The 20131-nt window shown below is 30.9% G+C and overlaps 1 protein-coding gene and 1 non-coding gene across 2 annotated transcripts; one reads left to right on the top strand and one right to left on the bottom strand.

The window, feature by feature from the left end:
* Positions 1–321: 321 nt before the first annotated feature.
* On the bottom strand, positions 322–14477 carry LOC146538815 (zinc finger-containing ubiquitin peptidase 1-like). The gene is made up of 16 exons (XM_085185592.1): positions 14326–14477; positions 12911–13151; positions 12012–12331; positions 11713–11768; positions 11515–11625; positions 10897–11211; positions 10645–10752; positions 10367–10483; positions 9955–10126; positions 9409–9532; positions 8310–8463; positions 7938–8029; positions 7343–7473; positions 5995–6083; positions 5415–5555; positions 322–5024 (listed from the first exon to the last, which is right to left on the bottom strand). Exons 2-16 carry the CDS (start codon positions 13141–13143, stop codon positions 4989–4991), a joined length of 2199 nt encoding a protein of 732 aa, XP_085041718.1. The 5' UTR covers positions 13144–13151; positions 14326–14477; the 3' UTR covers positions 322–4988.
* Positions 14478–16188: 1711 nt separating this feature from the next.
* TRNAG-CCC (transfer RNA glycine (anticodon CCC)) lies at positions 16189–16259 on the top strand. Its single transcript has one exon. It is a non-coding gene; the product is annotated as a tRNA-Gly (tRNA).
* The last annotated feature ends 3872 nt before the right edge of the window (positions 16260–20131 follow it).

Below are 20131 nucleotides of genomic sequence, written 5' to 3' on the forward strand. Positions count from 1 at the left end.
AAGGATGACTGGAAGATGAAAAGTTTGGTACCAATTTTGTTTATTTAAAAAATATTTAGATCTAAATTTAAGTTCTAAGATAAAAAAGCAACGTTAATTTTAAATGATATTTTACACTGTTTAATTGAATTAAATTGTTTATTCATAACACAATTACAACTAAACAAAATTTATAAATTTAAGTCTCTCAATGACAGCGAAAATGGCGGTTAATTTAAAAAAAAAAAAGTACCGAGTCCAATTTCATTGGAAAGGACAAAATAAAGGAAACAGGAGAAAAAATAGGTAATATTTGAAATAAATAATAAATAAAATGTCCACTTTGTAACTTACGATATTTTATTGAAGAAACATTTGTAGCACAGCCTAGCTGTCCCTACGAAGCTCCCATTCCCTACTACGTACAAGGCAAGTGACGTTCTGCACCCACTAAGCTGCTTGAAAAATCATTAATTAAATCACTTTTTTACCCCAAATTTCAATAATTTTTCAAGCAAACACGAACATGATGTCGGTTACCTATCACAGGGTTACTATAAATAGTGACAAAGCCTTATAGAAGATTGTATGAAATAGCACTTTTGTGTAAATTTATTCAAATATTCAATAATTTTGAATTGTTTTTGAAATAAAATTTAATAACAATTTATGAGGATTTTTTTGACAAAAGTATTATTATTATACTGAAAATTATTATCCTTTTGCTTATTTTAAAGATATAGTTAGTATACCTTTAGTTTATATTTCACATAAAAATACTATTTCATTTAAAAATATAAGCGAAAACCTGTCTTGCATAAATATCACATGAATGAGTGCATTACCTTAAATATCATATTACATACACATTATGTCACATTTTGGATTTAAAATAAATGTATTTATTTAATTTGAAACAAAATTCCATTTTTGGATTTCCGACATACTTACACTAAAACCGCAAAAAATACTCTTAAACTATATCTAAGTACTAGTATATAAAAAATAATACACGGGGGAAGAACTTTAACGCGAAATTATTTACTTACTTGTAATTTTAATAAAGCACCGGAAAATGTCATAAGAAAAATATGATCTCGTCTATCCATCTAATTATTCTGTATTTTCTATATCATTTACTCATTTTATTACCATTTAATACAACCTATTTAATGTTTTTTTTTCTCGTTGGATCGTTACTTCTCGATAGTGTGTCAAATTTTACATTTGTTTTCAAAATTTTGTGAAAAAATGAATGGTAACTAAAGATTTTTGTATTTTTAAGCATTATTTATTTACCTTGGAATTTGAATAATGACATGTAAAAAAATCTATTTTAATTCACTTTATTGTCAAAGTGACAGCAAAAATGGCGGTAATTTACCACACTTACATTGCTTAAGATATTTTTTTATTCATAGTGTAGATAATATAAGTTTTATAAGATTATTAATATTTGGTGTTATTTATGTAATATCTAGTATTTATTGTTTTTTTATTATTATATTATTGTGAGATTATTTAAGGCAGTAATGAGCTTAGATAGCTGAAGCGCCTTATTTATAATATCAAATAATAATAATAAATTACAACATACAGAGAAAAGAAATCAGTGTTGATATTAATATAATAAATTACAGCATCAAAATGTTTTTAATTGATCTGTTTTTATTGACTAAGTAGTTTTGTTTAAAATATATTCATAAGCGTGCAAGTAATATTTTGTAAGATACACTAATCCATTTTTTAAATCAATAATTTATTTAAAATGACGTCATTACATAAAATTTTTAAATAAATTCTTGATTAATTTGTTTTTTCCGTCCACCTAATCCCATATTAATCTTGACTTACCTTACAACCTTTCTCACAAGATCTTTCATTCATATTTTTTTATCTTTTCAACTCAAATTAGTATTTTTTCTCAATTTTATCAATAAATTTTATATTATGAAGTACATAATAGTATATTTAATTTAAAGATGATTAATAATAATTTTAACAATAAACTATCAATATATTGACAGGAGAAATGTATACGTTATATAAAAAGTGAAGTATTATTATATCAGAAACGTTGAAATTTTAATATTTTTCATAACATAAGATAATTTTTAATTGTAAATAAATAATTCTGATTTATTAGATATTAATAAATGGGAGAAACACGGGGTGAATAAAGAAGAATGTGTTCAGTTGGTTAGGGCTCGCGAAAATGAGTGATGAAAGAATGGCAAAGAAGATTTATAACGGAAAGGTGAGCGGTAAGAGAGGTAGGGGGGAGACCTCAGTTGACCTTCGAAAACAAAGTTTCGAAGATACTGGAAGAAGGTCTACGTGACCTGAAAAGCATGAGGACCCCTGGAGGGCATGTATGAAGAGGTTGATGATAGTGGACGAGGCAAAAGAGGTATGCAGAGACCGTAGCGTTTCGCTCTCCGTTCTCTCTGAGGGAATAGGTATCCGGTAAATATAGGGATACAGCGTGCCAGCCGTGTACAGCTTAAATAAAATATTTTTTTACAACTTTCATGTAACATATATAATATTACTTCACTCGATCGATACATCAATTTTAATGCAGCGAAAATATGAAATCGATATGGAATAATTAATTCAATACCTACACCCATAACATCGTAAACACGTAGACTAGAAACAATTGGAATAATCGAGAGAAACAACGATTGGTCGATTTCCTATAATTAAACAACAATTAATAAAAAAATTACGATTGATACAATTAAAATTGTCGTATAATTGACAGTAACTATCAAATAAATGGGCGATTACGAATAGCTAATCGATTTTTCATCAATCGAGACATTGGAATTAATTAATTATTTAAGAAATGTGAGAAAATGAAGGGATTTTAATTAATAAATCGACTTTTATAATCGCCCAACACTTTTACATAGACTTACAATATACATAAGAAAAATTTGAAGCAAAAACTTTATAAATATTCACAATATCAATTATAATATAGAAGAAAATACACAATTTTTAAAATAATTTTAAATCATACATCTCACCTGCTAATCTATAGTCACAGGCATTATAGACACAAAACGATTATATGTCATTATTATATACACAAGAAGCATTAATACCATGTTTGAAACATACACAGGCAGTTTTAAACAAATCTATAACTAACGACAATGACAATTTGTCAAACTCGTCTGATAAAGTCATAAAATCGAGGAACACCCATTTGTCGATTTATTTATTTTTCAGATTTAAGGCTTGGACAGTTTATATAATGTTTTTTTTATTTAACAATAACCGAACACTTTTTAATATAATTCTTTATAACACACAAATTAATAAAAATAATTCAATATATTTTTTCATAATAATCAGAATTAAGCCACACATTTTTTTATTATTACAGGCACCTTTATTTGTTCCGATCCAACCTTTTCCGTTTTCAAATAAAATAGATCACATTTAAATTAATAATATTGTTTCCAAATCTATTTAGTTTACGTAACACATATTTTAGTTATTAAAATATACTAATTATATTAATAATAATAATTCATTGTCAAAAAAAGAAAAAAGTTAACATAACACAAAATATAAGCACTACTTTTTAAAAGTAGTGGTGATATTTTTTTATTATTTAAAAAAAGGTTATAACATTTTTACTAATATATATATATATATATATATTGAAAAAACAAATAAAAAAGTATAATTGTAATAAAACAAATAATAACTGATATTCAGTGTTATTACATTCTGTGATATCTTAATGTTATTACATAATCATAAAAAAATAATATTATATGTTTATTATTAAAAATAGCAATTGTTATTGACTTTAAATGTTCAAGTAGTTTTATTTCTACTTTTTTTTAAATGTGATCCATTTCTCCATAACCCATTTATCTAAAATCTAAAATGCAATTCCTTTAGGAACCATTAGTGTGCAAAATAATTATTATAGTGACTTAAGCGGTAAGTGTCTTAGCTATAGAAGGCGACGTGAAGCATTATACAGGATGAGAATATTTAAATAAATCGTTTTTTTTGACACCGAAGAACGAACGACAGAACAGAAGAAACCTAGTGTTAAGACACAACGATCCCCAAGCACCGACCAATTTTCGAGAAATTGCGTTGGTGGCGGAACTAAACGCTGCATTCTGTCTTATCAGAGCGAGAAAATGGAATTACTAATTACACGGGGCGAACCTACAACACTGTCCTATTTTACCCTTTTCCGCTTTTTTTTGTATAATTTCGAATAATGAGAATAAATGTATAATTTCTATTGTTCATCCCCACCCTGTACATACGTTGACTTACTAACAATTTTACTATAAGCGTTAGATTAGTTAATTAATTCTCCATACAATTAACACTTTTATACATTTTTATGGAGAAAAACTTCACTTTTATATTCATTGTATATAAGGATCGTTGGTTTGTAAATATAATGTTATATTATATATATGTAATTCACAATCGAAACAAATTGACAAATTAATTGAGGTAGAAACTACTAAAGAGAACTAAGCTAGAACGATTTTGCGTCAACATTGATATTATTATAAGATATTTTCTTTTCTATTCAATAAATAAAATTTAAACAAAATATCAATTAAAAATATTGTAAAACTGTTTGTTCAAACATAATTATCAAATATAAAAATAATAAAACAATATTTTTTTAATAAATTAGAAGTATACAGTTCAAATAATGATCGTAAATTGTCGTATATAACAATATCAACGAAGACGCCTATAAATTAAGACTAGACAATTTTTTTGAACAATTATAAAGACAGTGTGGTTATATTTTTGAACCCTCAAAAAAAAAACAAATGTGAATTAGAAATAAAATAATCATTAAAGTAATTTATTTAGTTAAAATGGCGCCACACTATCTCTAAAATTAATAAATAATTATTAGTATTATATATTTTTTTTAGTACATAATATGTATTTAATTAATAAGTATTGATAGTCGCGGAGATGAGATCCGCTGGGACCGTCTCTTAAGGGATACGCACAGACTGCAACACTTTGCTGGCCTGGAAATCAAAACAGATAATAAAAAAATGACAACACTAAATGAAGCTGTCATGGCGCAGTGCCACAAGCGCGTGATTGTGTCACGCGACGGTTGTAGGTTTGATTCTCACTCGGGGTATTAAATTATATAATATTTTCATTTCCTCTCTCTGGTAACAAGACAGACTTAACACGCAATGTCTGCAGATTTCAGTGAAAAGGGGGAATGGAAGTGTCTTAATTGAAACAGAATGCCTCTGTCTACCCTGTTATGTGCCAGTTATAGCGTGAAACTAAAAAAAACAATTTATACTCACTATAATTACTCAATACTACCTTACGTATTTATTATTATACGAACTGACTAATTTATTTATTTTAACAACTGTAATATCTCTACTTCCCCATACCTGATACTCTCCCTCGTTCGCCATCACGCCGTTGACGCATAGCAGCTGGTACTGTTTGGCGCGGAGGGCGGACGCGCCGCGCCGCAGTAGGCGGAGAGCGGTGGCACTCGCGGACGAACTGCCGCACACCACTTGACGTACCTGGTAGTAACAGGCGAATTGACAGTTGGCAAATCAAAAACATTTTTAAATATAAATACACCTCCTTCATATGTTCTCACAGTGTGACATTGGCAAAATTATATGTGCTCAACTGGCACATTCGGAACGTCATAATCAAAGAACTGTACTATACCATAAATATAAATATTGTTGTAGTGTCATCATATCTCTATCAGATCGTAATATTCTAAATAAAAATACAGCTTCACATCATTTCTGTTTTTTCTACTATATGATGACACTGTCATGTTTACTGGCAGATTATTTTGCGCCCAAATCAGGCCATTAAAAAAAATACAAATATAACTTTTAATGGAATCAAACCACAGTTGATTTGTAGAATCATAAGAATGTTACAACTTAAATAATATTTTTAGACGTTACTATAGCTTCCAATAAGTCATTATTTATTACTTACTTGAGCTGGTGAATGAGAGGGATCCAGAACTAACAACGTCGCTTTCCCATCTTTGTGCCTCTCATAGCCTATTATAGTTCTAGAATGACCTAAAACAAATAATAAGGAAATTATAACACAAAATATTTATATAATATGAATAAAAAATATAATTAAAAGTTTCTTTTTCATCTTCAATCTATATTGCATGTAGTAGAGTAGGCGAGAAAACCCTAGCGTCAAAACACTCCGTTCTCCTTTTTGCATTTAAATTTGAGGCAATGAGTTGGGTGCCCGAAATACATTCCCCCGAATGTATAAAAGTAAATCCATACCTATATTATAAATTCGAAAGTAACTCTGTCTGTCTGTCTGTCTGTCTTTTACGAAATCAGGCCCAAACCGCTAATTTAATTGTGATAAAATACTTACATAGAGATACTTGAGGGTACTGGGATGAACATAGGCTACTTTTTTTTGTAATATTGTCGATATATATTAATATATTAAAATAATTAATTTGACATGCAATTTATTCCGCCATGTTAAAAACAATCGCGTTGCCAAGCAACGGCTTGCAAAGTTTGTTGTTTTAAGAAAACGTCACCCAAAGTGAGTTTGCTTAATGCATACATGGCGCGCGCCGATATAGATTTGTATACATTAACAAAAATTAGATGATTTCTATAATTTGATATTGATCCTTATGAAAATAAATATAATAGTCACTTTTAGCATTTCATCTAGATGGAAATTATAGTTTACTGTATAACATTCTAATAAATAATTAAGGAGATGTCACTGATTCCAAATGACCTAGCCTACGAGTTGTATAGTATGACCGACGCGAACGGGCAGATGACTTTGATGATTTTGTAATTTTTTATATATTTTCGAATTACTATTATTTTTTATGTAATTATTTGCTGCTTATAATTAATTTATCTCAGTTCGGTTATCTATACCGATGTTATACACTTAAAATATAGTAATTTTAAACAATTGGGATTTTATTTAATATTGTTCGCAAAAATTAATCATTATTTAATATAGAAAAATGTTTAGTACGCGCGGCAAACTTTAGGTACTTTTTCTAATATTAAGAATTTCCTTTAGTTACTTTTACTTCTTTTGTTTGTTCATTTCGGTTACTCAGATATTTTTTCTAATAATAAATCTCCACTTATTATTATTTTTTAACTTATTTTAATTATTTAGGTTTATATTTTCACGGGCGTAGCCGCGTCCGTGCCCACTAGTATACATATATAACAGTAAAATTCTATTTCGATCCTAAAGAATATTTGAAAATATTTTTATAAAATATTTATAAAAAATATTTTCAAATATAAATTTTTTTCGACTATACCTTGATGTTGTAAATACAGTGGTGGTTTAAATGCATTAGGATCATTCTGGAAGTACCGTAGCACCCAATCGAAGAGGGCCGGATGACTGCCATCAGGAGACGTTGGCTTGTGGAAATCTATTAATTGGCATCTGAAAGAGTAATACAAATACATATTATTACTTATTAGAGAACATCTAGACGTATAATAAATATATAACTGACGGATGTTAGTATGTGATAGGTATAATACAAAATCTTTTATTGATCCAAAACAATCATTCTTAAATTTTTACGATTGTATTTTGGCAAAGTTCTCTTAACACTTAATGTTTGTTTTATATCACTGGGTTCATAAATAAAAAAGCCGCGTGCTAACGCAATCACCTTTTTGCTAAGTTAATACGAGGGATATGAAAGTTTATTTACTATACCTTATATTACTATATCACGTTAATCGTTTTGACAAATTTGTCCCATTCTAAGTACTTATTATAATGATTGTTGGTGTCCCGCATGAAAGTTATTATTAAAATAAACTGTAAAATATACAGAACACGTTTAATAATCAATTTAAAACAAATTCTTGAACGACAATATGTCAAATTATACCCACCTTATCCTTAGTGAAGACAGTACAGTGACGACCTCGCAGGCGCCGATCCACTTGCGAGTATTATGCAGCTTACAACCTAACTGCTCTGAGCCCTAGAAATATAATAAAAACATATTTGAATCTGGAAGTTTTATAAAAAGTTAGCAATGAGAAATTAAACCTTCACCTCTTGAAATCAGTTAGAGCTTTTAGAAGTTGTGATTGTACTTACAAATAACCTCCAAAAATTGAACACAGGTTTATTCACATAAGCATCAGAAATTCAAATAATAAGAAAAAATAACAAATTTAAACAACATTTTTGTGAACACTATACGATACTATAACCAGTCACTGACACTAGGCACAACATCACTACAACTTTTAACCAACCTGAGTATCAAACCCCAGCTGCCACGCCCTCTCAACCAGGAGCTGCAGGCTTGGTATAGAGGGCACGCACTCGCACTCCCTCTCAGTGACCCCGCTGAGCAACGCCGCATAGGGGGGGTGACGCATGAGGGACGATAGCACCATTTGCATGTTTCTGTGGAATTATTATTCTCGACATTGAGAACTGATTTAAATTCAAATTCAAAATATTCTTTATTCGAATAAACTTATAATAAGCACTTTCGAATGAACATATGAACAAAAAGCTACCACCGGTTCGGAAGGCAGTTCTGCTGAGAAGAGCCGGCAAGAAACTCAACAGATTGTCAAAGATACAGAGAGTAGATACCTAAATCAAAATAAAATCATCTTCACACTGTAATAAGATACTCCATTCCCCCCTTTCTGCCGAATTCCGGATGATCCAAAATAAGACAAGTATATTTGTTTATATGAATTTAATGTATTGAAAAGAAAACCAAAATATCTAAATAACTGGACAAGCGTGACGTGTGCACACCAACGGTTCCGTACAAAAATTGGAGGTCACAAGCTTTTTCTGAAATTCAAGCCTAGCTTAGCCAGATCCCTTTCATCTGATACTTTACTTGAAGTAGCGGCTTTACTACCAAATTTTCCTAGTTTTTAAGGCTATTATTTTTTAGGATTTTTTTAGGATAGAACTAGTAGATGCTAGCTGCCAATTTTCACTTTACTCCCTATTCATGCTAGCTGCGCAAATTTCATAATTCTAGATCAACCGGAAGAACCCTATAAATTTTAATTCCCTTTATAGTGTCGAAATACGTATATTTTGCAATGATCAGGAAATCAAAGGACCATAGACCTGAGTAGATGGATTGAATTTCAACTCGATATCCCCAAGCATTCCTGAGATAAAGGCTCTTGATAGCCAGATAGACGGATGGACATCAAAATGATTTTATAAGAGTTCGTTTTTATTTTAAAAGGTATGGAACCCTAAAAAATACTGTAGAAATGTTAAGTATTGTTTATACTAATATATCAAAGTAATTTTGAATACATATAAAAAAATTATTTGTTTTATTTATTCCATATTACTAGAACAAATTCTTACCTATATCCACAACCCCACCCTCTGTCCCCATAAGTACTGGCATAATGATCCACTGCACTGCACAAGTAAGTTTTCGCTATACTTTGGTTCTGAGCATTCAATTGAGCTATTCTTTTTAGAATACCTAAAACAAAATATTTTCAGTTGGTACTATTTATTTTAGTTTTTATTTTAGTTGTATGTGTATAAGTAGGATTCAAACCCCACACCTACAATATAAAGTATTGTACAACATTGAGAAACATTCTAAGAGTGATTTAAGTATTGTGTTATAACAAATTGATTGATGATAATCTCATATTATATTAGAGTTGATTTAATTTTAATTTAACAACAATATATTATCTACAAAGAAAACTACTTATTTTAAAGGAAATAAAAATCAAACAAACAAACAAAATACTACATTACACATGTCATAATGATCTACAAATATTTTTTTATTATTAATAAAGGTATCAATAAAAAATGAGGAAAAAATAAATATTATTCGTTTTAAGAAATTACATACCATTAGTTAGTTGTATTACAAAAATAAAAAAATACCATTTGTTTTAGAGCATCCAGCGTCTAATCCCTGAGCAGTTGCTTTCTTAAGACCTACACTCCTTTCATAGTAACCGGCGACTGATAGGGCTCCACTGTAAACTGCCCTTTTGAGACTGGAGGCAGCTCGGCTTGTGTAGCCCTCTTCATCTTCCTCCATACCATATTGGGCCTGGGAAAATAAAATATTTAATTTAAATTAATAAATTTTTAAGTAATATATTTTTTAAATATTTTATAGCTCAATGCTGTATCCCATATGTATACAGAAGGATTAGTTCTGTCCCTCAACACGAAATGCCTGCAGAATTTGGCAGAAAGTGGGGAACAAACTTAAGTTCTAGGTTCCCTTTGCCTACCCTGCTGTGTGTGGGATACAGTGTGAAGCTGATTTTTTAAAATAGTTTCTTACCCTAAGTAATTGAAATTCATGTTCCTCTCTATTCCTTTGAGCTTCCTTCTCAGCTGCAGATATAGTAGCCGATCCACTATCTTCACCTCTTTCAAAATGTTCTTCTATGTGTTGAATCTAATAAAAAAGTATGTATGAATCATATATTTATAAAAAGAGTAAATCAATGAAAACCACAAGAAATCACCATAAGACCTATTACTTCTAGTGGTTTTTATTACTTTTTTTTATTTCTATAAACAAAATATTAACATTTTTAATACAATAAGTTTTATTACCAATTCATGCTGAGACAATGGTAACGGTTGACAGCAAACAGGACAATTGCTGACAGGACTCTCCTCCATCATCACAACATCATCACAAGAAGCATTATCCATTTGATCCTGCAAATTTTAATATATAAAAATATGAATTTGAATAAACTAGAAGAAATCATACTAACTAGAATAAAATACTTAAGTGTGAAAACAATATATAAGTATTATAATTAAGAAATTAAATTAAGTATCGATATCACTGATACTTACAGACTTTTGTGGACTCAATATATCTTTATGTTCCACATTAACATGTACTTCTACTTCAGTTGCATTTGAGAACTCACGTTCACAAATAGGACATTGATACGACGAGGAATGAGGCCCGGGAGACATAGCCATTGCAGTTAATGCTAATGTAGGATTGTCTAACGTTAAAGTTGCATTTGATAAGCCTAAAGTCGGGTTGTTCGAGTTATCATTCACATTTCCTAATACTGACGGCGACGTGAGGTCGAAATGTGCCCGGTTTATATGCTCTTCTAATTTCCGTGGGCATGTTGAAGTAAAGTCGCATAGGAGACACTGTAAATATATTTTATGTTTACCGAAAATTAATAAATAAAATTTACAAGCAGGTAATCGATAACTGCTATCAAAAATGAAAAGTTATGATATTTTGGCGGCAACGATAGATTTTTGAAAATATTAGTAAATTCAAATAGGTGACATTTACAATGTAATTGTCAAAGTCAAAGTGTAAGGTTCGTTAAAATTTAGAAAGTAGACATTGATCTGGTATAGTTCAGCCTAACATAATTTCCAATAAATAAAATAAATTATTTATTTATTTTGCCAAAATAAGGTAGCAAATAACGTGATATTTACCTGTACTGTAGGACTCGGCGTAGGGGCCGATTTTTTAGGCGTGTTAGATTTTAGTTTTAGGGCTAATTGTGACCTAAGTGGAGATCCCTGACCGGCACTAGCCATCGATAGCTAGAAAATGATACATAATATTAATGACACGAAAAAAACACAAACGTAACATAATAGCATATCTATCCATCCTCACTAATATCTTACCTTATTTTTATTTGGAGAATTGTCGTTACTATTATGATTAGAACTAGAATGTACAGCTGTAAAATAAATAAAATATTATATTACAAGTATTTAGTTATAATGTATAAACTGTTACATAATATATGTAATAAAATACGAGAATTAAAAATTTAGTTTCTTTTTAAAGTAATTATTTCTACATAATAATATAAAAGGTTATTTAGGCTTGCATATTCTATGTTTTGTATAAAATCATCTACAAAAAATATTTACTTCGCTAGTGAGTTCTGCAAGTCATATGTAATTAACCATATAGCTACCCTTGTTATCACGTCCGTTGATCATATCACGCTCGATGGAATTCTCTCTACTGCATTTCTTTTTTGGAATAACGCCATTATTTATATTAATATTCTTTAGTCCATTAGTTAGATTGATGTTTTTAGGTGATCGCGGGCATTTTTCATCGTCCTTTTCACTTCTGTGGTAATCTTTTTCTTGGTAGCCATTGTAATATGTTTTTGATATGGCCCCATTATGGTATGACGTGGTTGTATCTGGACTATGCCAGCCATTTATTGACCCTGGAGTATTATAGCTACAACTGTCTGTTGTTGTCATTTTAGAGTCTTCATCGAAGCTGCAATCGATAATGTTTATTTCGTAAATTTGAGATTTTCTGATTGTACTTACATGGTGGTTGTGGGTAGTCGTGCTATTGGAGAGTTTATTATATTGTTCAAATATTTCTTCCATTACTTTGCTTAGGCAAAGCACTGCGTTGGATTTTGTAGTACAGCAGTGGGTAGGCTTAGTTTATTCAAGTCACATTATGCAGTAAATATTTATATTTTTTAAGTTCTCTCTGTATCTCGCACAGAGTAGGGTACGCAGAGAAAACCTAGTGTTAAGACACTCCGTTCCCCATTTTCCATCGAACACGAGCCATTGTGCGTTGAACTAACGCCGCGCTTGCTTTGATAAATAAATATTGAAATATTAAATAATATGAAATATAAATTTTAAATATTTAATCTAATGACAATATAAATATTTCATTTCCTCAAGGTGTAATTGAACCCACAACTTATCTCATTTACAGTAACACGTTAGTGCCCCTGCGCTTAGACGACGAAGATATTTAGAAATAATAGTATTTATTAAAATATGTTATAATCCTTGCAAAAAGCTTAAAATTGAATACATATTTTTTTATTACCTTGGACTTTGATCATCAATAAATGCCATTAATTCTCTTTCTGGTGTTAGATAATGTAGATGTGCTCTTTGAACATGACCGACTAATTGAGGTTGTGGTACTGTACAGTCGCAGAACGGACAGTCTGGTCGTCCTGCCACATGTGCTTCGAGAGTGTGTGACCTCATGCCCTCGTCTGTGAGGCCCTCTGCTCCGCATAGCTCGCATGTGTATGGAAAAGGGCTACTCGACATGATGATAACTAAAATTTTATCATAAATAGAATAATTTTATTTATTAAAAGATACTTTGTAAAGCGATAAGACAAACGAGATCGACTAGCTTTTTTTCTGTAAGAAATACTAGTAATAATGTGTATGGCTTACACTATCTCGGCCATCAACTTGTATTACGAGCTGTCAAGTCCTATTATATCCAAGTTCACCGAGTACAGTGCCTTACAAATATAAACTTACTACTAAATATTTCATATATATACTTTAATAGGTAAGTATGGGTAAAAGGTATAGTAGGTAAAATTGTTAGTGGTGTAGATTATATTGGAATTTAGGGAACAGGAAATTGATTTCCAGCCTTTCTAATTTACTAATCAGAGATTTAAATTTATACTATTTTATTTTTTTAAATATATTATGTATAAAAATATAGTTAAGTATAATATAAAATTTTACAAAAATGAAAATATTGTATGAGCTCCTAGCCCTTGACCGAGATTTACTGCACATGTTGCGAAGAAATAAGAGCCAAAGAAATAGTGTAGCAAACGAAGTCATTAAGTATTAATGACTTAAACAGACAACAAGCACACTTGCCCTAAAAATACCAGTTTAGTAATCTAATTTTTCTGATATATACATAGTAACGCTTAAAAACGGAGTAATAAAGTAAATTATTTTTTATTAAATTTTATTTCATTCTTAAAAAGATATTAAAACGTATAATAATATATTATATTGCTTGTTAATAAATTTTACCCAAAAAGATTCGTTTTCTTACATGATTCTATATAAGAAGATATAAAAATAACAAATAGGGCTGATTTTTTTTGTAATAACTTACACTCAATAAGTATATTATGTACAGTTATTTAATTAAACTAACCAAAACTATGTACTTTAATTACCTATGTAAGTGTGTATACGTTGTATAGATTGATGATTTAGCCGCAATACGCTATGAACACGTTCCGATACTCATTAAACTGATGTCTTACATAAAAAGTTCGCATAGAAACGATTCACAACATTGAATTGGGGTAAAGTGTCAAATCAATAAAATTACCGCAGTTTTGTTTTATTTTTATTACACTCATCTAAATTATTGAAATAACGCATAGAAACAAAGGATTTATATGTTTCCGCATTGTGCTAATTAAAGCCTAAAATTTAAAAATAGATAAAAAATAAAGTACTCACATTTTTATTGTCAAATTTTGGGGGGAACGTCTTGTCAGATGCACTACCTAATAACTTCGTCACTGTTCGTGTAATCGGTTTGATGTAACATTTTCAAACATTAAATAATAAATTTTATTAGTGTAAAGAAGGCAGGTTGTGGACTAGAGCCATTCATGAATTTCAGGGACGTAAAAAAAGGAGTTCAATACGCATGCGAAAATACCGAACGCTGGTGGCGCCTCTAGTGTTAATGAAAGGAAGGTAAATAAGATCCGCAATCTATATAAATATTATTTTTCTCTCGAAAAACATTAATAACTATTTATGTATGTTATAAAATTATTTTTTTTTAAAGTTCAATGCTTAATACAGTTATCATAGCGAAATAATTTCTATTTGTAGTTATAGAACGGCCATCTGTGGAATAGTGATTGAATTTCTAGATCCCGTTTTACTTGATATTATAACTTTTGTTTCAGTCTGATGTGGCGTAGACACAAAAGATGGAGTATGCAAGAAATTCCAGGCAACCTATGGGTAGAGGTATGTATTATTACCTATGCATGTATTACATGCGGGTTGTGGGTTCGATCCCCACTTTAGGGAATGATTAAATTTAATGTTTTCATTATCCCGCTTTGGTACACGAAGTGCAGCTTTGAGTCTCGCTATTCAACGCAATCTATCGATTTTGGGCGGGATGTAGATAACACTAAGTCATTTTCGCGTATCTTGCTATGAGGAAAAACGTGAATCTTTTTTTATATATTTTTTTGTCATTATGCCAATATTCTTTTATATTAAAATAGAAGTAAACGTGGAACGGACCAATTATATTAAATGTTAGGCAAAATGTTACTACCTGGAATTAAGGGTAAGCTAAGAAGCTGTGTTTTTAAACGGCCATTTACTTAAATAGCCTGTTATTATGCGTAATAACAATTCCAAGGAGGTACAAAATGTGGAAGGTTAACGCGTTCAGTACTTAAGTAGTTGTAATTGACTAATATACAAAATAATTGCCTTTCCTATTTTAAAAAAATATGTATTTTATTCTGTTTTATAGCAGCAAAATTAGTCTCTTGACAATTTTTTTTCTATTAAATAAAATTCTGTGCAGCCTTACGTGCATTTCAAACGTAGGTAGGTACATTATTTACTAAAAGAGATATAAAAAGGCCATAATTTTCAATCCCTAGTGAAGTCAGTGTAGTTAATAGCACACGTAAAAGATAATGATGGTATAAAAATTTAATGCGATGTGATTAGTAGAGCAGGGCTACCATCATTACGACATATTTCTATTGTATTTCTAATCTTATAAAAGTGTTGAATTAGATGTCAATGAATATGTTATATATGAGGCCAATGAATAGGTGCAGAGGCACGTGCCTGTGCCTGCAAGCGTCCGGAACGACGCAAAGCGCAGCGTTGAGTTACGCTACTTAACGCAATCCCTCTAGCGTTTGGTGGAAAGTGTGACAGAGTGTTTGATATTAGGTTTGACGCTCAGAAGACATTTTCAATAAATTGTCGACTGCAAGTTAAAAAATATCTATATTATTATCTTAATTATACAAAACTTTCTTGTATATTTCGTTTACTCTTAAATATTCATTTCTGATTGCCCGACAGTGACACAGTCAACACTATACGAAAAAGTGTCTGTTATTATAAACTTATGTTAACTAAAAAGGTAATAGCTTCGATTAACTATATACAGTCTATAGTTGATCGATGGGTAACAGGTTCTTTTTGCTTTACGTCGTACATACTAGGGTAGTCGGCAATGTATGGGATAATGTGCAAGAATAAAAAAATAATGATAAATGCAGTTGCAGCTTGCAATTTAAGTAATTTAATTGAAAATTTAGTTAGCAAGCACTGCTGGTGTAGTGGTATCATGCAAGATTCCCATTCTTGCGACCCGGGTTCGATTCCCGGGCAGTGCAGCTCTTTTATTTATGTAAAACGTAAGGATTTTTTTTACAATTAATTTAAAATCATAACAAACAATATCGGTAATTGTATGAAATAAATATGTATTAAACAAAATATAATAAATTTCCTAACACTTTATTAAGCGAAGCGTAATATTCTTTGTAATATCCTTTTTTTCTATAATATATGTACATATTAATTCCCATTTTTTAGATTTTTTCTTTATTTGTATTTTAAGTTGTCAGTAATATGATTAGATTACGCCGAATTTCATACAAAATGCAAAACTGATGCATACATGCTCGTTTCTTTTGATTGCATCGATCTTTAGAAGGTTGATGTTTGATATAAATTTACGTGACATCTCCACGCGATCTCGAGATTAGTTATCTTGAAAGATGGGCAGACGGATGGGGAGACGGATCCTATAAGGGTTCGTTTTTATTTTTTGAGGTACGGAACCCGAAAATAGAAAAAACCAAAATAATATTTATTAATTTTTTAAAAAATATCTTAACAAAAAAAAATCGTATACTTAATAAGTTTATCCTATAATATAATATTTCCTATATATAACCAAAGCAATAATTACAATTTGTATACAAAATACAGATTTTTAAAATCCAATTTTAATATCTACATTGAATTATAAATAAGTACAAAATTATATCCATTCCGATACAGATTAAATAAACGATTGCAAGCTGTATGAGTTATTAGCGGATGTCAGTGTTCGTGAAAGATATAAAAGAAAATACGCTCCTGCACAGAGGCAATATTACACTGTTAATTTCACACTGCCGCAATTTTACTTGATGCTCCATGAAATGAGAGATTCATCTTAAAATGACGGTGTAATATGTTACGACGTGGATAGATGGATAAGGTGTTATTGAAACATGAGTCTTGGTCATAATTATTTTTAAATTTTATATGTGCGAGTGTGTATATACATATTCGTACAGTGCATAATATTTCAAAAGAAAAAGTAATTGATAAATGTCAATTTATTTATCGATTTTTAAAAAGCCTATGAATAAAATACGAATCTATAAATAACATAATATTAATTTACATCGTAAATCACTGAAATTGTAATATAAATTGGGACTGTTTTCTTTTTTTTAAACAAAAACAGTACCGACAAAAGTTTACGGTCGAGCGGTCTACTGGCCAGAACTCTGGACATACATTATTTTTTTTTATTTTTCACAGAAAATTTCGTCCATTTCCCGCGCTGTCAGGGCCACTAATTTATGTGACAGGTCATTTCTGTTTTGTAAGGCCATTCAAAAACCAAAAGGTGTTGTCTGGACCTCGTTACTGATGGTTCTCGAATTTTATTTCGAATAAATAAATATAATAAGCTGAAATTTAATTTGGAAAAGTATTAGTCGATATATTAAACGATTTAAAAATGCGGTAAGTTCGATACAGAAATGTCTTTATGGCAGTGTCTTAATATTAGGTTCCCAGGTTCCCTCTGCCTACACTGCAAGATACAGCATAAAGTTGAGAGAGAATGTAACTTGAGGTCTCACTACACTAGCAGTGGCTGGTAACTAATCAGAGAGAGTAACTTAAAAAAGAGAGTAATTTAAAAAAAAAATTATCCTGCACGTGGCAGGGTAGGCATCGCCCCAGTTTCTACCAAATTTTGTAGGCATTGTGTGTTTAGTGGCGGAACTCAACGCCGCGCTGAAACTCTCGTTACTAGAGCGAAGAAATGAGATGATGAAATATATTTTTTTCTCGAATGGGTATCGAACCCACAACCTGTCACATTTATAGTCGCACGTTTGTGCCCCTGGGCCGCGACTGGCCTGAATGGTCGTTCTGTAGAGGAATAAGATATTTAATATTTTAATTTCTTTGAGAGGCATATGGTGACATTGAGTTCCGCCACTTAAGACGCGATGCGGAGAAGCGGAGTGTCTTAATAATAGGCTTCCTCCGCCTAACCTGCTAAAAGCGGGATACTGCGTGAAGCTAAAAAAGATATAGCTACTTCGAATTTCCCTAGTACGGTAATATTTAAATGGAAGGATTGTTATGGGAGTCAGCACCTGAATTTCAACGGGGACCGAATCGTGCGTTTTTTTTTTCAGAAGTATGTCACTAGTATTTTAAAAAATGATACATTTTTTTAAAAAAATTATCACAAAGTGGACGTATCTGTGAATTTAAAATATTCTGTCATGTGTAGAGTTGAATTTATTATGTTCATTTTATAGAATTAAATTATTTTATATTTTAGTTTGTCTTATATATGATTTAGAGTTATTTTATAGAATAAAATAGTTTGCTGTAAGTCTTGATAATGTGAGACAAACTGAAATTAGTGTAAATGTAAACGGGGCCATCGCGGTGCAATGGGGAATAGTGGGGAACTAGGGAGTATCTTTAGGAAAGGTTTCCGCTGCCTATCCTACTATATGTGGGATAAAGCGGGAAGAAAAATAAAAATGAAAGCGATTTTTAACTCCCCGCTTTGCTGAAGACAAATTGTGGCGTAAAGTCACGTAATTACCGAATTGTAAGTTAAAAACGGAGTGTCTTGACTCTATCTACTCTGCTATTCTTGATATTCCTTGATGAAATGTTACAAATACTACCGAATATTACATTATCATAATTATTTTGTTTTAGCTTAACTAGGATAATGCTAAACTAAGTACGCGCTACAAATTATTAATTATAGAAAATTCATATTTACAACGAGCCACGTCTATATATATCCAGACAAAAAAAAAACAAAACAAAAAAAAAACTAGCAAACTATAAACTAGCACACACAAATTATTCACAGATACTGCACAGACGAGTACTCACAACTTTAATATCTCATGGTGCGTCTTCGCTGGGATCAGTGTGGATTGGTACAATGAGATGATTGCTATCCCTTGTTTGCTGCTTTGCTATGCACTTTACGGTTGTTGCAAGCTTGTCATCTTTTATGTGGAAGGGTTATTGAACAAGGGGTGGAGAAACGTTAGTGGATGCTTAGGGGTTGAAAAAAAAATAAATATGTAAATTAGATGTTATAATCGTTATATGTAACTTTGTATATATGCAGCTGTACGATTTTTTATAAAGAAAAACATAAAGTAACTAATGTTACTCACGTAACGTAACTTAACGCTTTTTGCTATGATAGGGGTGGGTAAAGGGAATTAGGGCCCGTATTTATAATTGACTCTCAACTCTGAGATCGATTTTGAGAGCAATCTTGATATGCCGATATGCCGTTTTCATTTAAAGGTTTTCATTTATTTTTTTAACTACTCTCGACTTTGAGATGCCATTTTCATTCATAGAATATAATGTAAATGAATGAAAACTAAAAAGAACTAAATAAAGCAATAAATATTTCAGGGATGAACTGAAAATTTACATTGTAACATTTATATGAACAAAATATGATAAATTGTTAAAGCACAAACTAGTTCCCAAACCCCTAATGACGCTCGTCTGCCCGCTTCAAACTTTTAAACTACATAACTCCTGCAAAGCCTGAGTTAATCTGACAGACAAACTGATGTAGCCTACGGTATATTGAATTGAGTACTTGAAGTCTTTTATATTATAATATTATAATTACGAAAGGCTTTGCTGCGACTAACAGGGACTTGATGAGACGACGAAACGTCAGCGCGGCTGCACGTTTGGCTGTACACAATGCAGTGTTGGTACCGACCGACCGAAGAGATAAATAGAATGGCAGGTACTAGGGAGGATGAAGAACGTGCTCAGTTGGTTTGGGCACGTCGGACGAATGAGTGATGAAAGAATGGCAAAAAAGATTTTTGAAGGAAAAGTGAGTAAGAGAAGACCTGGAGAAAGATTCCCCGGAAAGCATGTATATGCGGGTTGATGATAGTGA

The sequence above is a fragment of the Heliconius melpomene genome, chromosome 5, assembly GCF_056956725.1.
Source record: "Heliconius melpomene rosina isolate 202511_hmr_F chromosome 5, ASM5695672v1, whole genome shotgun sequence".
NCBI lineage: Eukaryota > Metazoa > Arthropoda > Insecta > Lepidoptera > Nymphalidae > Heliconius > Heliconius melpomene.

What these genes read in the sequence shown, in the direction of transcription:
- LOC146538815 (XM_085185592.1), bottom strand. Translation starts at nt 13,143, where the DNA reads ATGTCGAGTAGCCCTTTTCCATACACATGCGAGCTATGCGGAGCAGAG. An exon ending in TATTGAGTCCACAAAAGTCT is followed by an intron (nt 10,753 to 10,896) that starts GTAAGTATCAGT and finishes TAAAATTTGCAG; the next exon opens with GATCAAATGGATAATGCTTC. An exon ending in TGGATGCTCTAAAACAAATG is followed by an intron (nt 9,533 to 9,954) that starts GTATTTTTTTAT and finishes ATTTTGTTTTAG; the next exon opens with GTATTCTAAAAAGAATAGCT.